Below are 26021 nucleotides of genomic sequence, written 5' to 3' on the forward strand. Positions count from 1 at the left end.
AGCTGGCACCTGTGCGGCTCACCTCCTCTGTGCTCTGAGAGGTGGTAGGTTTGCCTGGAAGCCTCCTAGTCTGCACTGGGAGCTATGGCCTGCCTACCTGGAAGCCTCCTCTGTGCTGGGAGCAGTGGCACATTGACCTGGAAGCCTCCTCTGCACTGGGAACCAAAATACAACTTGTTAAAACTGATAGGAGAAACAGAAGTAGCTGTAATGTTCCTAAACCTATTAAAGAAATAAAATCTGCAAGAAAAAAATCTTCCTGGAAAAGTATAAAAACCAAAAATCTAGATCCAGATAGCTTCATTGGTGAATCCCCTCAACACCCATTCTTTTCTGCATCTCGGGGACTGAACTCACATCTGCAGTCCTTTTTAAAAAAATTTAAGTTTGAGACAGGGTCTTCCTAAGTGGTGAAGTTGCCCTGGCTGAGCTCAAACTTGAGATCCTGCTCTCTCAGGCTCCCAGAGTGATGGGATTGTACATGTGCACCATGGCTCTACATTTTTAAACAGGAAATAAAACTAACTTCATAGAAATAATTCAACAGAATAAAAATGGAGAGAAGCTGGAGCAACTTCACCTCTCATATTTCATCTGTGTGAGTATAAATTGGTGCAATCACTTTGGAAAACTGGTACTATGTATAGAATTTGAGCATAAGCAAATCCCATGATTATTTTGTTATGTCTAAATATAGACTAAGCAGAGGAGAGAATATAGGCACACACAAAAAAGAAATGTGCATGAGTGTTCTTACCATCGTTATTCATGATTGAAATGATCTGGATGTTTAGTCAATGGTAAAATAAATTGTAGCTATTGACACATTGGAATATTATACAGCAATGAAAAATGATAGCCATGCCTTTAAACATGGATGAATCACTGTTTAATTTTTATTTACTTATTAATTTTATTAGTCCATGTTTGCAGTGCATAATGATTACATTCATCATGGGGTGTTGGCAAATGTACATAATACATCTTAATTCTTTTTATGTTCCCCTCCATCCTTCCTATCTCCATCATTTGGTCCCCTTCCCAAATGAATCTCATGTGATTAATGTTGGCCAAAAGAAAGCACAACGGGGCTGGGGATTAGCTCAGTGGTTCCACCACTTGCCCAGCAAGTGCAAGGACCCAAGTTCGATCCCCAGTACCCCCCCCCAAAAAAAGAGTAGAAAGAAAGCAGAATGAATAGAACCTAGATTCCACAGGATTCTATCTGTCACTTTATGAACAGGCAACCCCCAAATCTATGGCGACAGAAGGGTGAAGCAGCTTCTTGGAAGGTGGTGCTAGGTTGTGTCGTGAGAGGCTTCCTGGGTCTTGGTAACACACTTCCATCAACAGGGAGGTGGTTACACTGGCGGATCACTCAGTAAAAACTCTTCGAGTGGCAAATTTAGGGTGGTGAATACTTCAGGATGTACAGACTAATTTCTTTTCTCCTTTTTTCTCGAAAGCAAAATAGTTCATCAAAATTGTAACAAGTGCAATCCCTGCAATTTGAAGCATGGGAATATGAGTTGCGTATGTGTTTTAGGTGATGTGAGAAAGATCTCTTGAAATGAATGACACACCTGACTTTGGAGGAAGACTGAAAAAGTGTAGTCTGATTAATGATTGTGACTTTTGTCTCTGTCCTTTTCCCTCTCCCTGCACCTCTTTGTGTCCTTCCTTCATTTGTATGTGGTGCTCCCATGTGTAATTAGCAGTGCATGGCAGTCTTGCTAATGCTTCTTCAAATATTAATGTAACATAAAGCAACTGGGAGTGCACCAGGCACAGAGATGCCATTTGAAAGAGCTGTAGGTTTTAGACCTAGAGGGCTCTTTAGCCCATAAGCTATCCGAAGAGGCCAAGGAGGGCCAAATTTGTAACAGAACCAAGCCCCTTCATGAGCACACTTCAGAGGGGAAAGGACCTCATTCTCCACTGCACGGGACTCCTCACAGGTGAAACACTTTGTAGCTATGAAAGTTTGATAGTTTTGCCTGTATTTAATGGCTCTAACTCAGTGACATCCAGACACATAGAAAAGCACATAGATGGTGGGAGCGGAAGGGGAAAGGAAGAACAGAAAGGAAAAATTATGAGAAAAGAAAAAAATGGAAACAAAATCTATGTAAATAGGGAAGGATAGAGGGGGTGAAGGGCGCACAGGGAATGCGGGGCGGTGGGGGGGGGGGAGAAAAGCACACAGAACATTCTTATCAGAAGAAAAGTGCAAAAGCAAATGGAGACACGGCCCAACTCCCAGGCCCCATTGTCAGTGTCGTTTGCTAAGTTAAAAATGATTTAAACATAGGAAACCTGAGTGCTTCAAGGTGGAAGCATTCTTAAGCATAATTTCACCCTTCAGAATCCAATTTAGCATAGAAAATATGTGCAGTGTTGGTATCTTCAAGGAGCAGATGACCAGATTGCTGCTTGAGCCCAGTTTCTGAAAACCTGTTTGCACATCTGAACTGCCAGAAGCAGCAGAGAAAAGGTGAGAAACAGGCCATGTAAAGCCACATCCCACGCTTGCCGTCCACCTGCCAAAGCCAGACTGTCCAGAGTCGAATGGGTATGGAATGAGAAGTGGAACAGCTTCCCTGCTATTCTAGTGTTAGCTTTTATGAGAAGAGAGCCCAGAGCCCATTTTAAAATGTAATCCATAATTCATTGCAGATGAACCATAAAATGCAAAACCATTACTTTTTACAACAACTTTCATTATTTACGACATTTCCCCATCCTCTATTAAAATATTTTTTTTTGTTAGATGTCTAGAATGTTCACAGCTGCTAGATTATTTACAAGGGGGTTGAATAAACAACTGTAACAATTTGGCCATTAGAAAATTAAGGCAGCTTTAAAAAAAAAACTTGTTTCTGAGTTATTTTTTCCTGGAATTAAGACCAGGACAAGAGAATAAAATTTATTTACCAAAACTTAATTGCCAAGTAAAATTGATCTAAAAATAAGACTTGGGAATTTTATTTTAGTCAAGGCACATAACAAAATACCCCAGGTGGTATTTTTAAAAACGAAGAATATATATTACAGAAATTTCTTTGGATTGAGGAAAATTGCAGAAAGAGGAATCAGTGAGGACCAAGCCTAATAAAGTGTTGGATTTACTCTGCTGATTTATTCATAAAGTATGGGAGGTGCTGCTGGGGTAAAGGGGAAAATGCAGGGTCTTTGGTTCCATGGGGTCCCCAGCCCCTAAGCCATGGCTGAGCAGGGGCTATGCCCAGGCAGTCTGTGGACCTCTGTAGAGCTGAGTGTTGGAGCTACACTGAAGTTGCAAGGGGACACATGACAGACAATCTGTCGTGACTTATACAACCTGCACACACGAGAAAAATGAAGGTGATGGAATGGACTGTCATTGGGATGTACCTAAACCTCTCGCCATGACAAGTATAGAAAAAGAAAGTGACAGGAACAATGGTAGGTTTGGAACAAGGCAAACATCTTCAAGAACTTGAAATGGAACAGAGTCGTAAGCAGGTAGCAAGTCAGGGGCAGGGCTGGGCTCTGCTCTCAGTGGCAGCGATGCTTAGGCATTAGGCTTCTCCGAGATCCTCCATGCAGCATGGACACAGGTCCCTCTCCCGCCTTAAAGGAAAGGCTGGGGAAAATTCTGTAATTCCGGGTGGTTCGGGGTACCCAGGATCAAGCCTATCACTGCAGGCTGTGGGAAACCATCCTACTGGCTCGGCAACTGCCTGTGTTCTCAGTATTGTTTTAGGGCTGATGTTTTGGAGGGGCTGACATAGCGTCCTTCCAGAATTCAAGCTACCCAGAGCCTCGGAGCGTGACCTTGGGAAATAAGGTCCCACAGATGTGACTAAAGACCTCGGGACGACATTATCCTGGACTTCGGGTGGCCCTCAGCCCTAATTGAGATGTCCTTTCTAAAAGAAAGAGGCAAACCCACGGAGAACACAAGGAAGCAGGGCTTCTGAATTCAGAGGTGGGGGTCACAGCGACACGGCGGTGAGTCTAGGAGCACCAGAACCACCAGGGACCAGACAGGGGTAAGGAAGGAGGCACGGGCAAGCCCGGTTTCTGACTTCCGGCCTCCAGAACTGTAAGAGAAAAACTGCTGCTGGTAATTTATACGGGAGTCCTAGGAAATTAACATCTCTTCACACCTCCTTGAACTCCCCTGGTTCTGGAGTAGGCCTTGGTGTGGGGGCAAAGAAGGGGATGCAGAGCGACAGAGAGACAGAGCAAGACAAGGAGAGAGAGGGAGAGAGAGAGAGAGAGATAGAGAGAGAGCGGGTGTGGGAGAGATCCAGCCCAAACTCAAAGAGAAATAAAGCTCAAACCCAAACTGATGCCCTAAGAGCCTCATTCAACATGAGCTGCAGACAGGAATCCAGTGACAGAGCTTACTTCGAGAATAACAGCCAACAAAGTCAGCTCTCCAGGGATAAGTGTACTCCACGTGCAGCACACACTACAGCAGTACCTGAAGAAGACTCTACTTACTTCATTAACAAATGAGGTTTCCCATTTATTACACTGGAAGTATCCCACTTTACACCATACTCTTCAATTTTTAAAAATATTGAGATAGACTTTAAAATACTCATATTTATCAGATTCAAAGAAGTAAACTGAAGTTCCATATCCATTAAAAGGGGAAAAAAACCCCCATGAAACAAAATCAGTACTGAAAAAAATAACGGTTATGAAGCAATTCATCATAGACAAAAACTTCATTAGCTGCCAGAACCATAGAAATATTTTCCTAGAAGTGAGAAGTAGGTGCTGGTGGAGGTGGACTCCGCCCTGGGCGGTCAGATGGCCCTGGCCATTCCCGTCTTCGGCAGATCCAGGCGGAAGCATCGTATGGCGAGCTCATTTGTACCTGGGAGGAAACAGCAGGGCAGGGCTGAACGCTTCCTCTTCCAGTTCCCACTGTGGGATGGGCTGGCTTCTTTTTCACGTGAGCTAACTCAGACCCAGACAGGTCAGCCCCGACTCTTGTGCCACGGGCAGGAGTTGTCGTGTTGTCGTGTCTTGCAAAGGGCACCCAGTTTAGAGCAGGGAGTGGGCGGGTCCACGAGGTGGATGGGCAGCGAGGCAGAAGCCGGCACCGTTTGCCGCTGACTGGCGGTCTCTGCCTGGGAAAAAGGCACAGAGTCAAATCCTACCTGAAGATCTCAGCTGGTCTGCTCTTTCTGCGAACGCTTTCCCCTGGAGGGCTCAGGCCAGGCGCATGGAAATTCTGACTAGGTTTATCCAGGCGCTACTTTGTAAACTCCGAAGAGCCGCAGAAGTGTATCCATTGTAAACAAAATGATGAACAAGAATTTTACCTCATCTAATGCGCTCAGCTTTATGCCAGGGTCTAGACATTTGCCGACTTAAAAGCTGAAAACAGCTGACACATGAAAATAGTTAGAACCATAAAGCCGGAGGAGATGTTTTCTGGGAGCTTGTTGCAAAGGAGCTTCCTCTTTACGCCATGGGTGAATGAGGCAGCGTATCATATTAATGCATACTAGTGCTAGTGATAAACTATTTAGATTGTAATGGTATCTTTCGTGATGTTGACATTGAGCAAGAGAGAGAGTGAAGATGCAAAGAAACTAGCCTATTGGTGACATTATTGAGCAGCTGGACCGAGTTGCCTCTGAAACCTGACGATTCCTCTACTTCTCCGCTCTGTGAGCCAATGCATTTATTTTTTGTGCAGTTTGGTAGAGGATTTCATCTTGACTGCAACTGAAAGCACTTGACACAGAATTGCTACTGCAAACTCCAAAGAGCCGATTCATTCTAACGATGGCAATTACTGGCATTGTAGAAGATATTCAGGTTACTGAATCATTTTTCGCTTTTCGGGTGAGCATTGAAGTTTTGAAACTGGTCTTGATAGTATTTCTGTAATACTAAAATTGAGCTTTAGTCATACTACTTAGAAGGTAAAGAAGAAATAATACATGCTGTAAAGGTCAGATTCCTCCAGACAACATCATGGCCATAGAAACAAAAATGCCATCTTGGCTACTGTTTGTCAGTCATTTTCTGCATACCAAACACACTTGGCTAGATGCTTCAATACATGTTCTTAGTTCTTTCTTGGAATTATTTAGTATGAAGAAGCGAAGCTTAGTAGTTTCAGGGCCCAGCACTTAAAAGAATGCAGAGCATAAGCTGAGGTTTCAGTATATGGCTGTTGTATATTAATTTACTGTCCAAGTACATGTACCACGGTTTTCTTCAAAGGACTTTGGTTTTGTCACAATACCATGTTGCTCCTGTGCATCAAATGCCCCACCTTATTACTGCAACAAGTTCGTTCGCTGGTCTAATGTACAGGATTGGTGTCCAGGGCAAAGAGCCGCCACTTGAAGTTGTTTAGCTTTATCACAGTTAATTTTTAATTTGATCCCATTCACAGCAGTGTTTTCAGAAACTAGAGTTCTTAGAACATTGTTGCAGGAAAGAGAGATAAGAGATATAAACAGCCCACAGTAGCTTCTAGGCCATTCATGGAATTTTCTTTGCTACAAATTATATGCTTCAAGTTGACTTCCATACCTCACCCAGAGGACTTTAAAAGAGCTGAAAAAATTCACAAATGGTTTGGAATTCTTGCCTATCCTGGGAAGCCTATAAAATATAATTCTTCTTTTCATTTGTCTTAAAATTAAACAAATCCAAAATAAAAATATGTAATTTGTAATCAGATTTACGTGTTGCTATCAAAAGATACTGTTTTTCCTAGCAAGTGATAATGGTGAATAGCAATATTTTGAAATATTTTTATCATGCTCAGATTAACCACCTTGGATCTTAGACAGTAAATGATAGTGAAAAATGTACTGTGGTTTTAATGAATGACTTCATTTTTTTCTTCAAGAAAAAAAAAAAAGAAATGACAGTATCTAATGTTGACTTTTGAAGTTGCTGATATTTTCTGCTCCTCGGCATTACAGTGAAGAGTAATAATAGTCACCTTGGGGAAATACTGTATTGCAATAAGACCTGGAGTATGGTAATAGTTGAAATAGCATGTCATCATTGCTTCTACTAAAACTTAGAGGCAAATTCCTTGCCCGTGGTTGTAGAACTAGAGGTGGCAGAACCAGCTCACATTCTGATATGAAGTCTACCAGATGTCCTTAGTATTCAGAAGCTGTAGGTACTGGAAGTTGGGCATGGACACCAAGGGCTTTGTGGAAAGGGTGATATTTGATCTGTGTCTTAAAGGATGAATAGGATTTTAATAAGTGAAAATCATTACCATTTCACCTTCCAAACGCTTAAGAATTTTAGGGGCCTAAGCAGTAATGGCAAATAGAATTCCTTACTAATTTGTTTACCATAGCTCATTGGCAAAGCGAAACAATGACTGTTGTTTTTCATGTGGGCCAGAAGGAAACATTTTGACATTTCTTCTCTTCTTACCATCCTCTACAGCTCTCTCTCTGCCCTTTTAATTCTTGATCTTTAAAAGAATGCTCCCATTAGAGTCAGAATTGTGAATGTTGCAAAAAAAAATCACTTTATCTAATCTGGCCTTCACAAATGTATTTGAAGAAACAATAATACATCTTGTTTCAGAGAGTGACACGGTGGGGAATATTGAAAATTAAAAGCAACTTTCAGGATCTGAGATCAAGCAAAAGTCAGTGGCATCTCACTGTCAAATCCCTGTTTACGTGGACCTACGCATAACCAAACCAAGGGCAAAGGGATCTTGGTGGTCACCGTTGCCCTTTAAATCACCTCTTCAATCTGTGTATGTTTTTATTCTCATTCTTCTAGAGATTTCATCTTGAGATTCCTGTCACAGCTAAAGGACATGTTATTTAAAATATCACAAAGATATTGTAGAATCAACCTTGCCAGACAAGGGACTTGGAGATATATTTTGATTGGATCTTTTTCAGTCCTTTTCAAAACAGTTGTGTTATAATGCCTGGTCTTTGAAGGGAGTCCTGGAGTTGTATGGTAAACTGGGCATATATATTGCTTGTTAGAAAGGGATTCTTTTGAGATCCTTGAATTCTCTGAATTATCAAATGTAAAAGATCTTTGCACAGCATTCCTGAGCACGTCCCCATCCACGTGGACACTACATGACTTTTTCTCTAAGGTAATTGGTGCCAGGAAAGGAGCTCTGAAGTCAAAGCCATTTCAAAAACTACCAGCATTTCCTGCTGAATAGTTAATCACTTGATCAACAAAAAGCTTGATTGGAATGTTATCTTTAAACAGCAGCCAAATACTATGCAAACAATGATTTATTTTATATTTCATACAGTAAGGTTTACAAATTTCTGCATCAATTAGACCAATGAATGTACCAAGTATTGACTGTTAATTTTTTTTTGCTATCATTTTTCTGGGTACACTGGATAATAGTGCAAAGCACTATATTCCACTGCACGTTTAACTTTGATGATTTGGTTATACGTGGGCAATTTGCACAGATATGCAAAGGTCGACCCCTTATTCTGAGGACTCCTCTCAATCCTCTGACACGGAAATCATTTTCTCCTCCATGCCCACTGGAATGGTTTCTATCTAGATGTCCCCAAAGCCGCACGTGGTCATAGTTGGGGCATTGTGGAGGTGATTGGATCAAGTAGGTGTGATACTTATCAGTGGACTGGTCCACTGATGAGTTTATAGCTTAATGTGATGTTGGGAAGTAAAGCCTGGCAGAGGAGTTGGATCTCTGTGGATATGACCTGGGAGGATTCCTCTCCTTCCTCCCTTGATCTCTCTCTGCTTCCTGCTGCCAGGCCATGAGCTATTTCTCCTCTGCCATGCCCCTTTGCCCTGTCACCCTGCTTTGGAACCAGGCGACTATGGACTGAAACCTCCACAAACTATTTCCTCCTTGAAGTTGTGGGGATAGTATATTGTGTCTTAGCAATGAGAAAGTAACTAAGACACCCACCTTTTAAAAAATAATGGCTTTTTGAGATTTAACTTACATATCTTACCCTTTACCCACTTAAACTGTGCAGTTCAATGGTTTTTGTCAGACACCTCTGCACTATGTTCTGATCTCCTGCTCAGTGCTACGATGCAAGGCTGGGAGAAAAACTAAAAGACAGAAGTGAAGAGACAGGATGACCAATGCTGGTGCATCCAGCAAAGGCATGGGTCAAAGCCACTGATTTTTATTGATAATCAAATTGATGTAAAGGCGAACTACGTGTGAGGACATGCAGTCCTGCAGTTGCTATAGATACTCATACAAACGAGGCTTGTAAAGGAAAAAACGAAGCATTTTCAAATTAGGAACAGAATAGACAAAATATAGGGTTGTAATTAGAACCTTGTCCTTCTAGTTAAGAAGGTTTTAGTTGTGGGAATGGAATTTGGTTTCAAGTCACTCTGACCTTGACATATAGGATTTGGCTGGACTCGCTTCTCAAAACAAGCCATTTATGGGGTTAACATGTGATAGCCTGCTTTGGGCATAATCAATAAGGTGGTTGCCAAGAGCTTTCACTATATTCACACAATTCTGTAACTGTTTCTGTGGTCAGTTTTTGAACATACTTCTCAGTCCCAAAATAAATCCTGTGCCCATGAGCGGTCACCCTACGACTCACCCAAATCCTTTCCCTCACCCCTCCTCCAAACCCTGGGGAACCACTAATTTGTATTCTCTCCATATATTTGCTCACTCTGGAGATCTCATATGATTGGAAATAAGCAATATGTTCTTTCATGACTGCCTTCTTTCACTTAGCCTAATGTTTTCAAGATTTATTCATATCGTAGCATGTCTCAGCACTTAATTTGCTTTTATTACTCCATTCTATGAACATACCACACGCTGGTTATGTAGGCACCAACCAATAGGCTTTTAGGTTGTTTCTGCTTCTCAGCTATTGTGAACTGTGCTGCTATCAATATGCATACGTACGCATGTTTGTTTCAACGTCTGTTTTCAGTTCTGTTAGGTTTATATCTATGTGGAATTTTTAGGTCATATTGTGAGCCTATGTTTAATTTTTTGAGGAACTTCCAGAGTGTTTTACAGGGCAACTTTGCCATTTTGACATTCCTACCCAGAGTCATTCCCCTTTGAAATAGTGATTCATCATCATCATTTTCCCACTTCCCTTGCTAACTTGTTTAATGCTGCCAGATCCTCATTTATGGATAATTCTCCAAAGAATCTAAGAAAATTTCCAATCTAATTTCATCCACCTCATGAATTTCTGGAACTTTACCAGGATTTGCTACTTCTGCTGCAATAGATTTACCTTGTAGTGATAGATGCTGTGTTATTTTGCATATTTCTTGAAATAACCCCAAGAAGTAAGTATTCCCAAATGTAACTGAAGTTGCACAAACAGGCTGCAGCTAATTACATAATTAGCTAGTAGGTAGATGAATCAGCAACTGTTTTCAAGAATGAAATGGGCTTTACAGGAAAGGAAATAGGTTTAAAGATAGCATTTCCCATAGGTAGAATTAACCTCTGATCCTCCACCTACCATTTATTCTTCCCAGAAACTCTAAAGGGATAATATAAAAGTTAGAAAGCTTGTGTTGCAAATAACCAAACACTTGACCAAACATAGCTAGACCACTGTGGCTGACATTTCTACATAAAGCAAAGCCTTTGGGAAGGCAGTTACAGTGTTGATCAAATAGCTCAATACTGTCAAGTCTTCTGAGTCTATTTCAGTCATATTTTATGGGCTTTCCCCTCATGGTCTCAAGATGACTGCAGCAGCTCCAAGAATCATGCCATTAAAAATGTATTTTTTCTCATGTTTCTTTTATTAGGGATGATTTTTTACCGGAGTACTTTGCAGATTTCCTCTTATGCTTTGGTGGCCATGGAAGAGTCATATTTCTACTCCTTCTCCTAATGAGAGGAGATGGGAAAGTAACTGTGGCAATTTCAGCATCTCTCTTGTGTAGAGGAAGGATGACTGTTGAGCCTGCCATGTCCACTGGTGTTAGGAATTAATATCTCCTGTTTAAGTGCAGAACCACGATGCCCAGAGATGGTGAGTCCCATCAGCAGCTAATGATAAAGCTCTGACTGGAGCCCAGGAGTCTGAAATCTAAACTCTGCTACAGCACATGGTCTCATAGGTGGACACATACATTTGAAACTTGCACGTGGATACCTGTCTTTCTTATTACACTGCTGCAAGTAAGAGAGAAAAAGACAGTTCAAAACCCATTTCTTTTCTAGAATAGAAAGTAAGATGATTTTTGTCTATTGTCATGAAGCATTTTGAGGCATTTGTTTTTTGATTAATTATACACTTTGGGGGCATGATAAAAATTAAGAACTCTCTTTGTCCCACCTTGTTCTTCTTTTTAAAAGTAGATTATTTTGAAACAGTGTAAATGGAAATTTTGAGAGTTGGAAAAGTGCCCTGTAGTTACTATCATTCTGGATTTCTGCTTGAAGGCAGGAAGAAAAGTGATTTAAGTATTTTTCTTCTGAGTAGCTGTGGTACCTGGCAGGGAAGCAAAATCTCAAATTCAGGTGCTTTCAATTCCTTCCTTCAAATCCGTAGTAAGGATGTCAGAATTAGAGAGACAGCACTGATGGCTTTACCTATTTTATCTCATTGGATTCTCACACTGCCCCTATTGGATAACTATTGATTTCCATTTTATCATATGAAACTGAGGGATAGACAGACTAGATTACTTGTACAAGGCCACACCCTAGTGCATGGTAGAACTGAGACTTGAAAATAATGTCCAACATCACTGGCCATTAGAGAAGTGAAAATTGAAACAACACTGAGATTCCATCTTCCTGGATCAAAAAATCAAATAACAACAAAGTCTGCTAGGTTGTGGGAAAAAGGAACCCTTCTACAATGTTAATGGGAATGTAAACTAGTAAACCACTATGGAAATCAATGTGGAGAGCCCTTAAAAAACTAAAAGTAGAAATTCCATTTGACCCAGCTATTTCCCTTCTAGGTATCTTCCTGAAAAGGTTAAAGACATCATATTACAGTGATCCATGCACACCCATGTTCATAGCAGCAGAACTCATAACAGCTAAATCTTGGAAGCAGCCTATGTGTCCATCAACAGAAAAGTGGATAAAGAAAATGTGGTATTTACACACAATGGAGTGCTGCTTTGCCACAATGAGGGACAAACTCGAGTCATTTGTAGCAAAATGGATGCACCTTGAGACCATAATGTTAAGTGAAATAAATCAGACACACAGTCTTAAATATTGCATGATTTCTTTTATATGAGAAACCCAAAGTATAAATAAAGACCAAAATAAAAGACAAATAATATGAAATAGAGAGATAGTTTTTTTTTTGAAAAGGAAGGGGACCAAGGGATAGAGAAAGAAAGTGGGAGGGAAGGAGAAGTCGACATAAAAATAATTAAAATATGTGATGTAACATACCAACTCCTCAGGAGGAATGCAATCATTACATACTGAAGACGTACTAATAAAATTTAAATTCCAAAAAGAACTGAGAGTTGAACTAAGTGCTGTCCCCAAGCTTTTGTTCTTATTCACATGTTATGTCACCATCACATCATAGTACTATTTGAACTCCATGCAAGGTGAGAAAACGTGGCCAGCACTTGAATTGTGATTAAAGAGTAAATATCACAGCATAAAATTTTGAGCTTGGGTGAACTTGGTATGACCACTGTGCTACCAGTAAGGGCTCCATTAGACCTACAGCACCATAGTGGACTCCAGGACTCTTTCTGTGTGACCTGTGAGAACATTTTTGACTGAAAACTGTTGTGTACCATTGCTGCTGTAGGGAGAACAACTGTGAGTGAGTTTAGCAGTACATGCTTCCAAAACTGCTATTTCATTTGGGAATGAACCTGCAACCTCATGTAGCGACCAGCTCTGAACAGCACTTGAACCAGATGCCTTCGGAATCCTCCCTCTGCATCTTCTTCCAACATCCAATGTGGAGCAGCCTAATGCTAGCTGAGGGCGAGCTGTGGAAAAATTGCTCAGAGATATGATAAATGGGCAAGAATCTACAGTCCACTGCAGACTGCCCCTGACTCTGAGGTTTCCATGGCTTTGCAGATCCCTTGGCTTCATTTGCAGAGCAGATTGTTTGCTCTCCAGCTGATGGGAACGGCGTGTGTCGAGGGAACTGTGTGTTGACAAGAAGCCATCTACCCCCCCGCCCCCGCCCCAGCCGCCAACACACTTCTGCTTCACAGCGTGCTCTGTGAGCTCCACGACTGCCTGCAGCCCCTGAGCCCAGTCCAAGGAGGCTCGTCAGGGTCAGTGTTGCTTTGTGTTGTTTTTCCTCCTCTCTCTTCCCCTTGGTGAGCCCAGTGTTGTTAGGGTGTGGGGCTACTAAGTGAGACAGGACACATCTAGAACCCCATTTGCTATTTTTGAGTTTTAAGTTGTTTGAAAATTTGCCCATTGTTCAAAAGGTCAGTTTCCTTCCCAGTAAAAGTAGAGTAATATGGGGTCACTTAAAGGCCAACGAGATAATGTCTGTAAAGTACTCTGGGCAAATTAACAGCTTTACTGATTCTGGTTTCCTGCTCCATCCTCCAACCCAATGACTCCATAATCAAAATTCCCTCTTTGCAAAGCTTCTGGTAAACTCAGGCACACTCAAACAGTATGCTGGAGGACTAGAGAGGCTTAAGGGTCTCAATTCCCTTGGAAGCTTTCACCTGACATCAGGGAAAGAATTGCCAATAGTAGGACTGTAAACATCAAGTCAATGAGACAGAGCACAGGACCCTTTCTGGAATTCAAAACAGAAAGTATAACATGAAGGCCAGCACTCGCTACTGAACAATATGGAGAGAGAAGGAAAGATATGCCCATCTTCTGACAATTCTAGGACTAGCTGAATTTGAAGTGTCCATAAAGCACTGAATGTACAAAGTACCCTTTGTTCCTTGTTTTTCTTCTGTGATTTGGGTTGCAACTTAGATTTCAAGGTTGGAGAGTGGCAGCTGTGTGGTGTTGATAAAGCATGGGGAACCAAAGAATATGAACATGTTCCAGGAGACCTGAGAGTCCAGGATTCCACACTTGCTTCTCAAAGCAACAGTTTGGATCTAAGTAGTTTCTGATATGCAGGGGAACTAAGAATTGTAAAACCCTGTAAAGGAGAGCCTGCTAAATTGGGGTTGTTTATCAAACAGTTTAATTTTCCAGGAAGACAGAAAAGAGTAAACCAATATGATGAAGGCCTTCTGCTCAGATTTGTAATAAAGAACATAAAATATTTACCCTGAAAAACTGTTGACCGGGTCTGCAATTCACACGAAATTATGCTGCCCTTCTGAAAATGTCACAGGGCTGTGTTTTTGTCCCCTGTTTGGAAACTGTTCATTTTTAAAACTTCATGATTCATCTCACAATAACTCTTTGGAGTTAAGCAAGCAAAGGCAGCACACTTGATTGGAAGAGGTAGTTTATAATAAAGATCAGCAATGCAAGCCTAGGTCGGCTCTCTGGAAACGGCCTCGGTTGGTTCCCTAGGACAGGACTAGAATTAGAACTGGGCAGAAGCAGAAGTTTAAGTGGGGTGCAGTTGGAACAGAGGTCTCAGAAAACCGGGTGAGACGTTCTTTACAGTCTCCCCAGTGGAGGCAGGGGGTTTGAACTGGGTACCTCTCTGTCAAGGTGACTACCTCTGGGCAAAGCAGCTACCTTTGTGGAGGGAAAACGTGGGAGAGGATGGTTGTGAATCACGGTAGCTGCACTGCAGCTGCTCCCCACCATGTCCAGCCTGGGAGTTCTGCTGACCTGGGTTAGAATCTGAGCACTGAGGCTTAGTAGTCGTGGGAATTTGAGCAAGTCCCTTCCATCTCTGAGACTCCCTCACAAGATCACAAAGGTTCAATGAGGGTTACTGCTCAGGAGAAGGCATTGTCTGTAGGTGATGTTCAATTTCTGTTTTTATTTTGCACTTTATTAAATTCTTTTATTAGAACATTGTAAGTATATAGCACAATTACATTTCTCATTGGGAATTGTACCTTTACATAATGCATCTTGGATCTTATTTTTCCCCATTCCTAGCCCTCCCTTCATGCCCTCCACCCTTCCCTATTTACAAAGACTTTATTTCCATTTTTTCCATTTCTCATCATTTTTCCTTTCCCTTCTTTCCTTTCCCCTGCCCCTCCCACTACCCCTACCCCTTTGGACCTTTTCTTCCTGTTTTGCATTATTGATTATTCATTCTAATCATTGGTACATTTTAGGTATACAATATAATGACATTCATCATTGGAAATTTGCACCTTTACATAGTCTCGCTTGGTTCTTATTTTTCACCCTTGCCCAGCCCTCCCTTCAACCCCTCCATTCCTCCCTATTTACAAAGATTTTGTTCCTATTTTTCCATTTTCTCATATTAATCCCATTCCCTTCTATCCTTTCCCCTAGCCCTCCCACTTCCTTCCCCTTTGCCCCTTTTCTTCCTATTTCACATTATCTATTGTACATTTTAGTCCTTACTTACACTTTCAGTTTCTCACATCAGAGAAACTATTCGGTATTTATTCATGTGTGTCCTATTTATTTCACTTAAGAGCATCACCTCAATGTGCAACTACTTAGCTATAAATGGCTCCAATTTCTCATTTTTGATGGCTGAGTAGTATTCCATTTTATAAAAAAACCACTTTTTCTTTATCCAGTCTCCAGTTGATGGGCATTTGGGCTGTTTCCAAGTTTTAGTTGTTACAAACTGTGCTGCTATGAACATGGGTGCACATATATCACTGTGGTATGATTCTTTTAATTCTTTGGGGAAGATCCCCAGCAGTGGAATAGAGGAGTCAAATGGGACTTCCAGTCCTAGTTCTTTGAGGTATCTCCATAGTGATTTCCACAGTGCTTGCACCAGTCTACACTCCCACCAGCAGTGGAGCAGGGTTCCTCTTTCCCCCACAGCCCCGCCAGCATTTGTTATTGTTGATTTCATGATAGCAGCCATTCTTTCTGGAGTGAAGTGGAATCTCAGCGTTGTTTTCATTTGCATCTTTCCAATGAACAGTGATGTTGAACATTTTTTCATGTATTTATTTGCTATTTCTACTTCTTTGTGTGAGAAATGTCTGTTCATTTCAAATGCCCATTTTCAGACTGGGTCTTTAAATTTGGGAGGTCTGATCTTTTTAAGCTCTTTATAGATTCGAGATAGTAGACCTTTGTCTGAGGAAGAGCAGGTGAAGATTTTTTCCCACATTGTGGGTTGTCTCTTCACACAGTTGGTGGTTTCTCTTGCTGTGCAGAAGCCTTTTAATAAGAAGGGATCCCACTTGTTGATTGTTTGTGCTAGTTCATGGGCAACTAAGGTTTTGTTCATAAAATCTTTTCCTACACCGATGTCTTCAAGGGTTCTACTTAACCTCTGTTCCAACTGGTTCAGAGTTTCTATTTTAATATTTAGATCTTTAATCCATTTGGATTTTAGCTGAGTGTATGTTGAGAGATATCGGTCTAGTTTTAAACTTTGGCAAGTTGAAGCCCAATTTTTCCAGCACCATTTATTAAAGAGGCTATCTTTCCTCCAGTGAGGGTGTTTGACTCCTTTATCAATGATGAGATGGCTGAGTGTGTCTGGCATTGTTTCTGCATCTTCTAATCTGTTCCACTGGTCCTCAGGTCTGTTTCTTTGCCAGTACCATGCTGTTCTTATCACAGTAGCTTTGTAGTAGAGTTGCAGGTTGGCGATTGTGATACCCCCTGCCATGTCTCTGTTACCTAGAGTTGCTTTTGCTCTTCTGGGTCTCTTCTTGTTCCAAATGAATTTTTGGATTGTTTTCTCAAGGTCCATGAAGTATGCTGCTGGGATCTCAATTGGAATTGCATTAAATCTGTATAGCAGTTTTGTAAGTATGGCCATTTTCACTATATTAATCCTTCCTACCCAGGAGCAGGGGATGTCTGTCCATTTTCTGATATCATCTTCAATCTCTCTTTTCAGAGTGCCATAGCTTTCAGAGAAGAGGTCTTTGATTTCTTTAGTTAGGTTGATTCCTAGGTATTTCAGTTTTTTGGATGCTATTGTGAAAGGAATTATTTGTCCTGTTTCTCTCTCAGTGAGTCTGTCATTTGTGTAGAGGAAAGCTATTGATTTTTGTGTGTTGACCTTGTAACCTGCTACTTGACTGAATTTGGTTATTAAGTCTAGAAGACTTTTGGTGGAGTTCTTGGGGTCTTCTATATAGAGTATCATGTCATCTGCAAATAATGACAATTCGACTTCTTCATTTCCTATCTTTATTACTCTTATTTCTTTCTCTTGTCTAATTGCCATGGCTAATGTTTCCAGAACTATATTGAACAAGAGTGGTGCTAGTGGACATCCTTGTCTTGTTCCTGATTTTAGTGTGAAGGATTTCAGTTTTTGACCATTGAGTATGATATTGGCTGTTAGTTTTTCATAGATGGCTTCTATCAGTTTGAGGTAGAGACCATCTATTCCAATTTTTTGTAGGGTTTTTAATCATAAAATTTTTGTCAAATGCTTTTTCTGCATCTATGGAGATAATCATATGGCTTTTGTCCTTGGCTCTATTGATATAGTGTATTACATTGATTGATTTGTGTATGTGGAACCATCCCTGCATCCCTGGGATGAATCCCACTTGATCAGGATGTATGATCTTCTTGATGATCTCCTGCATTCTGTTTGCCATTATCTTATTAAGGATTTTTGCATCTATACTCATTAGTGAGATTGGCCTATAGTCCTCCTTTTCAGTTGGGTCTTTCTCTGCTTTGGGGATCAAGGTGATGCTTGATTCCAGGAATGAATTTGGGAGTATTGCTTCCCTTTCAATTTTATTGAAGAGTTTAAATAGTAGTGGCAGTAGTTCCTCTCTAAATGTCTTGTAGAATTCAGCAGTGAAGCCATCAGGGCCCAGGCATTTCTTAGTTGATAAGTTTTTAATTACATTTTCAATTTCATTGGTTGATATTAGGTTGTTCAGAATTTTTAGGTCTTCTTCGTTCAACTTTGGTAATTCAAAGGTTTCTAGGAATCTGTCCCTTTCTTCTGTGTTGTCCATCTTATTGGCATATAGGTTCTGGAAGTAGGTATTGATGATCCTCTGGATTTCTGCTGGGTCTGTTGTAATTTCACCCTTTTCATTCCTAATTGCATGGATTTGGGCCTTTTCTTTCCTTTTTCTGATAAGGTTGGCTAAGGGTTTGTCAATTTTGTTGATTCTTTTGAAGAACCCACTCTTGGCTTCATCGATTTTTTGTATCATTCTCTTAGTCTCCATTGCATTGATTTCTCCTCTGATCTTTATAATTTCCTCCCTTTTATGAGCTCTGGGGTTGTCCTGTTCTTCTTTTTCTAGAAGCTTGAGGTTCAGCATCAGGTTGTTTAATTGGGCTCATTCTGTTTTCCTAATATGTGTATTCACTGCTATGAATTTCCCTTGTAAGACTGCTTTCATTGTGTCTCGATATGTTGTATTGTCATTGTCATTTAATTGAAGGAACTGTCTGATTTCTTCTTTAATTTCCTCTGTGACCCATTGGTTATTCAGAAGTGTGTTGTTCAATTTCCACGAGTTTATGAAATTTTTCCAGTTTCTTTTGCTATGGATCTCCAATTTCATCGCACTATGGTCTGATAATATACAGGGGATAACTTCAATTCCTTTGGACTTACTTAAACATGTTCTATGTGTGAGTATGTGGTCTATTGGAGAATGACCCATGTGCAGCTGAGAAGAATGTGCATTCTGGTTTTGTGGGGTGGAAGACTCTGTAAACATCTGTTAAGTTCATTTTTTCAAGAGTTCAATTGAGTTCTAGTATTTCATTACTTATTTTTAGTCTAGTTGATCTATCTATTTGTGACAGTGGGCTGTTGAGGTCCCCCACTATAATTGTTTTAGTGCATATGTGACTTTTCATGTCCGTTAATATTTGTTTTATATAGTTGGGCGCACTAGTGTTTGGGGCATAGATATTTATGATTGTCATCTCTTCCTCATGGATTCTTCCCTTTACAAGGATGTAGTGTCCTTCTTTGTCTCTCTTAATCAGTATTGGTTTGAAATCTACTTGATCTGCCAGGAGGATAGCTACTCCTACTTTTCTTGGGGTTCCTGTCACATGGAGTATTGTTTTCCACCCTTTAACTTTCAGTCTGTGAGTTTCTTTTTGAATTAAGTGTGTTTCTTGTATGCAACATATTGTTGGATTTTGCTTCTTGACCCATTCTGCCAGTCTATTTCTTTTGATTGGTGAATTGAGACCATTAACATTGATGGTTATAACTGAAACGTATTGACTTGCCATTGGCATGACTTTTTCTTTTTGTTGGGTTCTCCTCCTTTACATTTAATTTCTTGTCATGCCAGATGGGTTCATTCTGCTTTGCTTCCTGGGGTTGTGATCCTCAATGTCTGTTCCTAGGATACTGTGTAAAATTCTTTGGAGTGCTGGTTTGGTATTCATGAAGTTCCTAAGGTGCTCTTTGTCATGAAAGTATCTTATTTCTCCATCAATTTTGAAAGATAGTTTTGCAGGGTACATCAATCTGGATTGGAGGCTGTTTTCTTTTAGGGCTTGGAATATGTCACTCCAAACTCTTCTTGCCTTGATGGTTTGTGTTGAGAAGTCTGCTGTGATTCTGATGGGCTTTCCTTTGTATGTGATTTGTTTCTTTTCTCTAACTGCTTGTAGAACTTTGTTCTTCTGTTGAGTTTCTGGAATCTTAACAATTATATGCCTATGAGTAGATTTTTTTTGATCAAGGCTGTTTGGAGTCCTATATGCCTCACTTATCTGTATGTCAAGCTCTTTTCCCCTGCTTGGGAAGTTTTCTGCCATTATTTCTATGAAGAGATTTTTTAATTTCATCTGCACTCTCTCCTGTTTCTTCATTGAGCCCAATCAGTCTTATGTTATTCTTCTTTGCATCATCTAGCAGCTGCTGGATTGATTTCTCATGTTCCCTTATAATTTTGAAGCAATTTTTCTTTTCCTGGTCACTAATTGCAATCTTATCTTCTATATCTGAAATTCTGTCCTCACATTGGCTCATTCTGCTGTGTAGACTTTCAATGGAGTTTTCATGTCCTGGAAATCTATTTGCATGTGTTTTATGGATTCCATTTGTTTCCTATGTCAGGATCCCATCATGTTCCTCAGCTCCTCTCTAGATTTATTAATCATGTCTTGCACTAGGGGCACAATTTCTCCTGTTATCTGAGAAATTATTTCTGATTTCATGTTTTCCAGATCCCCTTTTGTTGCCAGTTCAGTGGGTCCAGGTGGTTGAGTATCAGAGTGTTCCATCTCATTTCCCTTTGGGGTTGCTGTAGGTGATCTGGAAGTCTGGTTTTGAGTCTTATGTATGTGTTTTCTCATTTCGACTTTGGGGGGGTGCTGTTGGTACCTGCACGGATTACCTCCTCTGAGCTGAAAGAGGTGGGACAGGGGCCGGGAGCAGTGGTAGGGATGGAGGCCCAAAAGCCCTTTTCTGTGGGCTGGGAGCAGTGGGAGGGATGGTGGCTGGGAAGCCCCTTCCTCTGGACCAGGAGCAGTGGGACGGCAGCTCAGAAGCCCCGACCTCTGGGCCAGGAGCAGCGGGACTCAGTACCATGGCCTGGTGGTCCGGTGTCCTCTGCATCTTTGTAGTGTGGAACCAGGTGGCTGCCTGTCTGCAGCTGGCTGATTTGGCACGTCCAATTACTGTTGTTATTGTTACATGGTGTTCTATGGAAATGATTAGTAGGTCTCTTTGTCCTGTTCTCTTTACTTGCATATCTGATGGTTGACTGACTTGTGCCACCTGAGCATGCTGCAGTTTTCCTACATTGCACTCTCCTACATGCAACTCTTAGCTCCTGCATCCTCAGGTCACACAGCCTGAGAGAATGAAGCTAATTCATATAGAGAAGTTACCAAAAGAACAGGAGTGAGAGGACAGAGAACATTCTCTTTATTACTGAACACCCTGAAGCCACATTCTCCCCTGGACTTTCCAGTAAAGTGAACCAATTCCCTTTTCCATTAAACTAGTTTTAATTGGATTTCTGTCTCTCATAATCAAGAGCTGTGACCAGTGTTTCATTTCTCAGGTTTTGTCTTCCTTGTCTGACCTCTCATTGGGAAGTTCTTTAGAACCTGCAGTAGCTCAGCATTTGTAAGACCTCTGAGGGGTCAGAGATGCAGATAGGTTCCAAATTAAGCACTTCGCTTTGGCTCCAGTCCTAAGCCTGTGCAGGGAGAAGCCTGCAGTGGACAGCGGAAGTCACCCTTGCTAGCTGCAGGGACTTGGATGTGTTGACCAGGAGTCCGGGGTGGCCCTGTAACTTCACACTGTCCTCGGGTGTGCAAGATTACTGGGCAAAACAGGAGCAGAGGATGATGGTGGATTCTTTTTGGAAAAAGAAAACATTCAACCCTCTAAGCTTTGTAAAGAATTTTTATGGCATTTTGTTGCATATTAATAATCAGCTATTGACAAATGAGCTTTAATTATTCAATAAAACTTAAGCAGGACTACTGCTTGATAAATATTTTGGAAGCTTCCAGTTTATGCATATTTATGAACATGCCAAGACTGAATTATTTCAGAAAACTGCATATAATGTAGGTATCATCAATTCAGAAAGTTTCTTTGTATCATACTCTTGTTCCACAGGGACTTACTTTGTTTACTTTTACTCTTTGTGACATAATTACCTGTACTGAACTTGCGCTCTGTAAGGACAGAAATTGTATTCACTTAGCTTAATTACTTGGAAGAAAATCCAGATTAATTCTCTCTCCTTTCTCCTCTGAAGTTTCAAAGTAGTTTCCCATACTCATACCACTCATTTTGTTATAGCATATGGGATCTTGTATTTTAACTTTCTTTTTGTTAATTTGAGGGGTGTATACATGTTACAGTTTGGATTTGAATTGTCCCCCAAAACTCCTGTGCTATAAGCCTGGCTTCCAGCAAATGGGCTTTTTGGGAAGTGACCATGAAGGTTCTACCTTCATCAAATGGATTAATCCATTGATGAGATCATAAGTTGATGGTATTTTGGGAGTTGATGGACACAGTAGGTGGGACCTAGCTGAAGGCAGTGGGTCATGAGGGCATGACCTTGGCAAATGTATCTGGTCCCTAACCCCTTCGTCTCTGGCATTTTCCCTTTCTCCTGTTTCCTTGTTGTCTTGTAGAGAACTGCTTTTCTCCCCCACACCTTTCTGTCATGATGTTTTTGTCTCTCCATGGGCCCAAAAGCAATGGAGCCAGCTGACCAGGGACTGAAATTTTTGAAATCATAAGCCAAAATAAACCTTTTCTCCTTTAAGTTGTTAGTTTCAGGCACTTTGACCCAGTGATGGAGAGCTAACACAATGAAAATTAGAGTCAGGCAAAAATGAGAAAGAGTTCTTTTCCTATCAAATTCTTTATTTCTTATTTTTAATTTGGATATATTTTTTATTCTGTATTTCCTGTTAATATTATACTTTAAAAAATATTAACTTGTTGTATTACTTTACTAGTTAACCTTCCTAGTTTAATTTTCCAATTCCAAACTTCGTTTTCCCAGTTACCTCCCATCAATTGTGTACCTTTGAAGACAGCGATTGTCTATTTCTTCTAAGGCTTTGATGTTCTTGTGCCAGATGTGGTGCTTTGCACTTCGTGGTAACTCCATAAACAGCGTTTTAATTACAGCAGTTGGGATGACAGTGCCATCTTACAGATCTTTGGCAAAGATCTAGTGATCTGATTTCCTTGTTCTACTGGGGCTGCTTATGCTGGGAGAGCAGGCAGACCCTGCAGTGTCCTCTGGCATTCCCTGTAGCTATAAGTGCTTTTATAACTTCTTGGAGATATGTTACCTTCCGGGTCAGGAGAAGGAAAGCTTGGAGAATTCAAATATGTGAAGAATGTTAGCAAAATGGATTTGTATTCCTCCAGTCTAAGGACAGAAAGGTTGAGAAACTTGGAAGATGGAGGGAGTCCAAGAATGGACAATGAAGTGTAAGAAAAATGTAAGAATGTTCCTTTGCCACTTTGGAATTTATCTCTTAGAACTGTGCTTTCTACATACAGCTCGTATTCTCTCTGTCTCACTTGGATGATTCTTTCTCAGTCTTACACTTGAAAAAGTTTTAGAAAATAAAAAATATATGTTCAGTAACAAAAGACTGAAGCCAAGGACTGATTGAGGAAGACATTAAGTAAGAATTGTCCTCAAATCAACTGAGCACTTTTTCAAGCAAACTTACTGTAACATAAATAAAAGGAGAAAATATATATGTAAAGAAGGAACATAATGAAAAATATTCATTCATTATATATCATTCAGTAAATATTAGTCTGTTACCCAAAATGTTTTGGGCGTATCACACAGCACTTCGCAACTTGCAAATTAAAACTATGTATATATGTAGACCTGGAGGCAGACTTTGGAGTGAAGCTGGGAATTCTTCTTAGAGGAGAGACTGAAGGGCTGCAGGATTGTTTAGGAGGAATAAAGCTGGCATGGGAGAGCTTTCTTTCAAGTAGGTTTTGATCTCTCTTCTTTATTTTTCTTTCCTATTCTATCATCTCCATTTTTTTATTAATGATTTCCATTCTCTACAGACTTATTAAAAGAACAAATTCTTTCTGCCAGACCTTGGGAGAATTAACTTTCTATCAGTCATTTTTCAATTATAGCAGATTGAAGCACAAACCATTAACAACTAAATTAATGAATGCCTTGGGCTTTGATAGATGCAGAATTTTAAATTTAAGAATATTTTTGGAAAAAAAGGAGATACAGTATGTTGTCATTTACCTCCTGGCGAGTCTTGGCATAAATGTGGTACATGGACACGTAAGACAGTGTACAAGGGGCAGTTATGATTCTGAAAAGGTGTCTGACTGCTAGCCACAAATTAACGTTCTCATGGATAGCTGATTTTTAAAAATGAATCTTTTTTTATCATATTGGTTTTTTGTTTCTGGCCAGTTCTTCTTAGCCTTAGAGCATGGCTGAGAGTAATGACAGTGTGACAAATAAGACTTCAGATATCATCTGCTTATCAGTTTTGAGGAAACATTCACCAGGTTGTCCAAGAGAGGAGAAAGGTGTATGTGGTCAGAGGCTGGGAATCACTATACCTTGAATCTGCTACTTCCTCTGCCCCGATTTAGGTGTTCAAACACTAACTAATCATCTAAGTATGTTGAACCTATAATGTGAGAGTATACGATGGCCTTTTGGGTTTCTTTCAAGACGCAAAGTAAAACAAATATCCATAAGGATAGGTTTAAAGATCAATAGTTAGTATTACAACCCTCTGCATACCGAGTGTTGGAACCAGACTTTGGGACAATGATAGAAATTCTTCTGAGGGACAATGAAAAGGCCTGGAATTCAGTGAGGTGAACTTATGGGGAATGTGAGCTGTACAGCTGAGGATTTGGGGGGAAGGATTTTCCCATCACTCGTACAACTTCCTGCACGTTTACACACAAACCCTTACCCCATCCTTCCGGTGCGAACACAAGGCCAGTAACCTCCCGTGAAACTCAGAAACCAGGCTATTCTTACTTTTCACTGTGCTCATGCGCAGGAGCACACACCCCTGTGCATTGTTTATTCTCGCTTGTGATGCATCTTTTGCTGTGCTTCCCTCTGAGACAAAGCCCCTTTGAAGATGGAAAACACCTGGCTCTTCTTTGCCCCCGTCCCCAAAAAGCTGCACTCCCTAAAGCGAGTTCAGTGGGCACATAATGGATGTTACACGAAACACAGGGGTGCTGTGTCCAATTCACTCGGGGAACAAGAAGGAAATGTAAAATACAGGTTTTCTTGCACAGAGTGTCTATTTTTTCCTCATGATACCTCTTTCAGAATTTGTAGTTCTTAGGACTCACGTTGGAACATGTCCCAAAGCAGAACACTTTACACTAAATGAGAAATATTAAATACAACAGATAGCTCATAACTCTATTTTCTTTTTCAAATAGTTCTCATTGATACTTTGCTTTATTTCACCAGAGCTTTAGAACCGGTCCATTTGGAACAGTCACAGGATCGTTTATTGGAAATTCAAACATTGTGCAGAAATACTTTAGTAGGTTAAACTCTGCGTAAAGGACAGGTGCTGATGGTTTGGGAGAAGAAGAAGGAGAGGCAGCTGCAGGAATGCACATAATAAGAAAGGACATGGGCAGACATCAGTAAGAGTGACGAGAGGTAAGGGGGAGAAGCGATTATTAAATCAGGTAAACAAGTCCTAGAGAGATCATCCAAAGCTGTTCGGATTGGGAAGAAACCAGAAATCTAAACTGAGATGTTGAAGGAAAGAATGAATAAGTACCAAAGAGAATAAGTTTTGGAGAATAAGACTCTAAGCATCGATCTAGCCTTCTGCAGAGCAAATACTCAGTCATACTCCCTGAATGAATGGACACCAAGCACTAATGGAAGGTGGTGTTAATTAGGGTTGGCCAGCATGCTTTCTGCTGAGCATCAGAAATGATATCAGACTCTGGGTGGGCCAAGCTCTACAGCACGGGAAAATCAGATTGTCTTAACTGAGTGGATGACACGGAGCAGAGAGAAGGCAGTGGCAATCACTCAGCCTCTCAGATAATCCCTCCACTGCTCCTGTTGAATTGCCCTCCAACAGCTGCTAGTTTAGTTTCCATTTTGGATTTTGTCACTGAAAACAAATATCATCATCATTTCAGTAGCTGGTAGCTGGAGTGAGCACATGTTTCACATACGTGGATATGGTGAGTTTATAGCCAGCAAAAAGTGTCTCTGATCATAACAGAGAGAAATTAAAATGTACAAATGTGGTTGGTGCTGAACAGAAAATCCTGGGCCCATTTCCTTCCTGTTGTGAGGGTGGATGTCCATCTCCATTTGTTATGAAGCTTTATAGCTCATCATCATGATAATATTCTCATCCACTTTAAAATAGATTTTAAAAACATTTATGTCTCTAAACCATGGTTTGTAATATTCTTGTAGCATGTTCACAGAAGGACAAAGGTAATAAAATTAGGGAAGAACATGAGGTTGGATGTAAAGAAGGG

General features: G+C 40.6%; 1 protein-coding gene across 1 annotated transcript in view; it reads left to right on the forward strand.

Moving 5' to 3' along the window:
- Window positions 1-5793: 5793 nt before the first annotated feature.
- Window positions 5794-26021, forward strand: part of Slc30a8 (solute carrier family 30 member 8) — a 195914-nt gene continuing 175686 nt past the window's right edge. Inside the window, 1 exon segment of the mRNA XM_087190739.1 lies at window positions 5794-5853. Coding sequence (XP_087046865.1) covers window positions 5794-5853 — 60 coding nt within the window.

The sequence above is a fragment of the Heterocephalus glaber genome, unplaced genomic scaffold (assembly GCF_053883595.1).
Source record: "Heterocephalus glaber isolate CG9 unplaced genomic scaffold, H.glaber_assembly_v1.0 deba00001555, whole genome shotgun sequence".
Lineage (NCBI taxonomy): Eukaryota > Metazoa > Chordata > Mammalia > Rodentia > Bathyergidae > Heterocephalus > Heterocephalus glaber.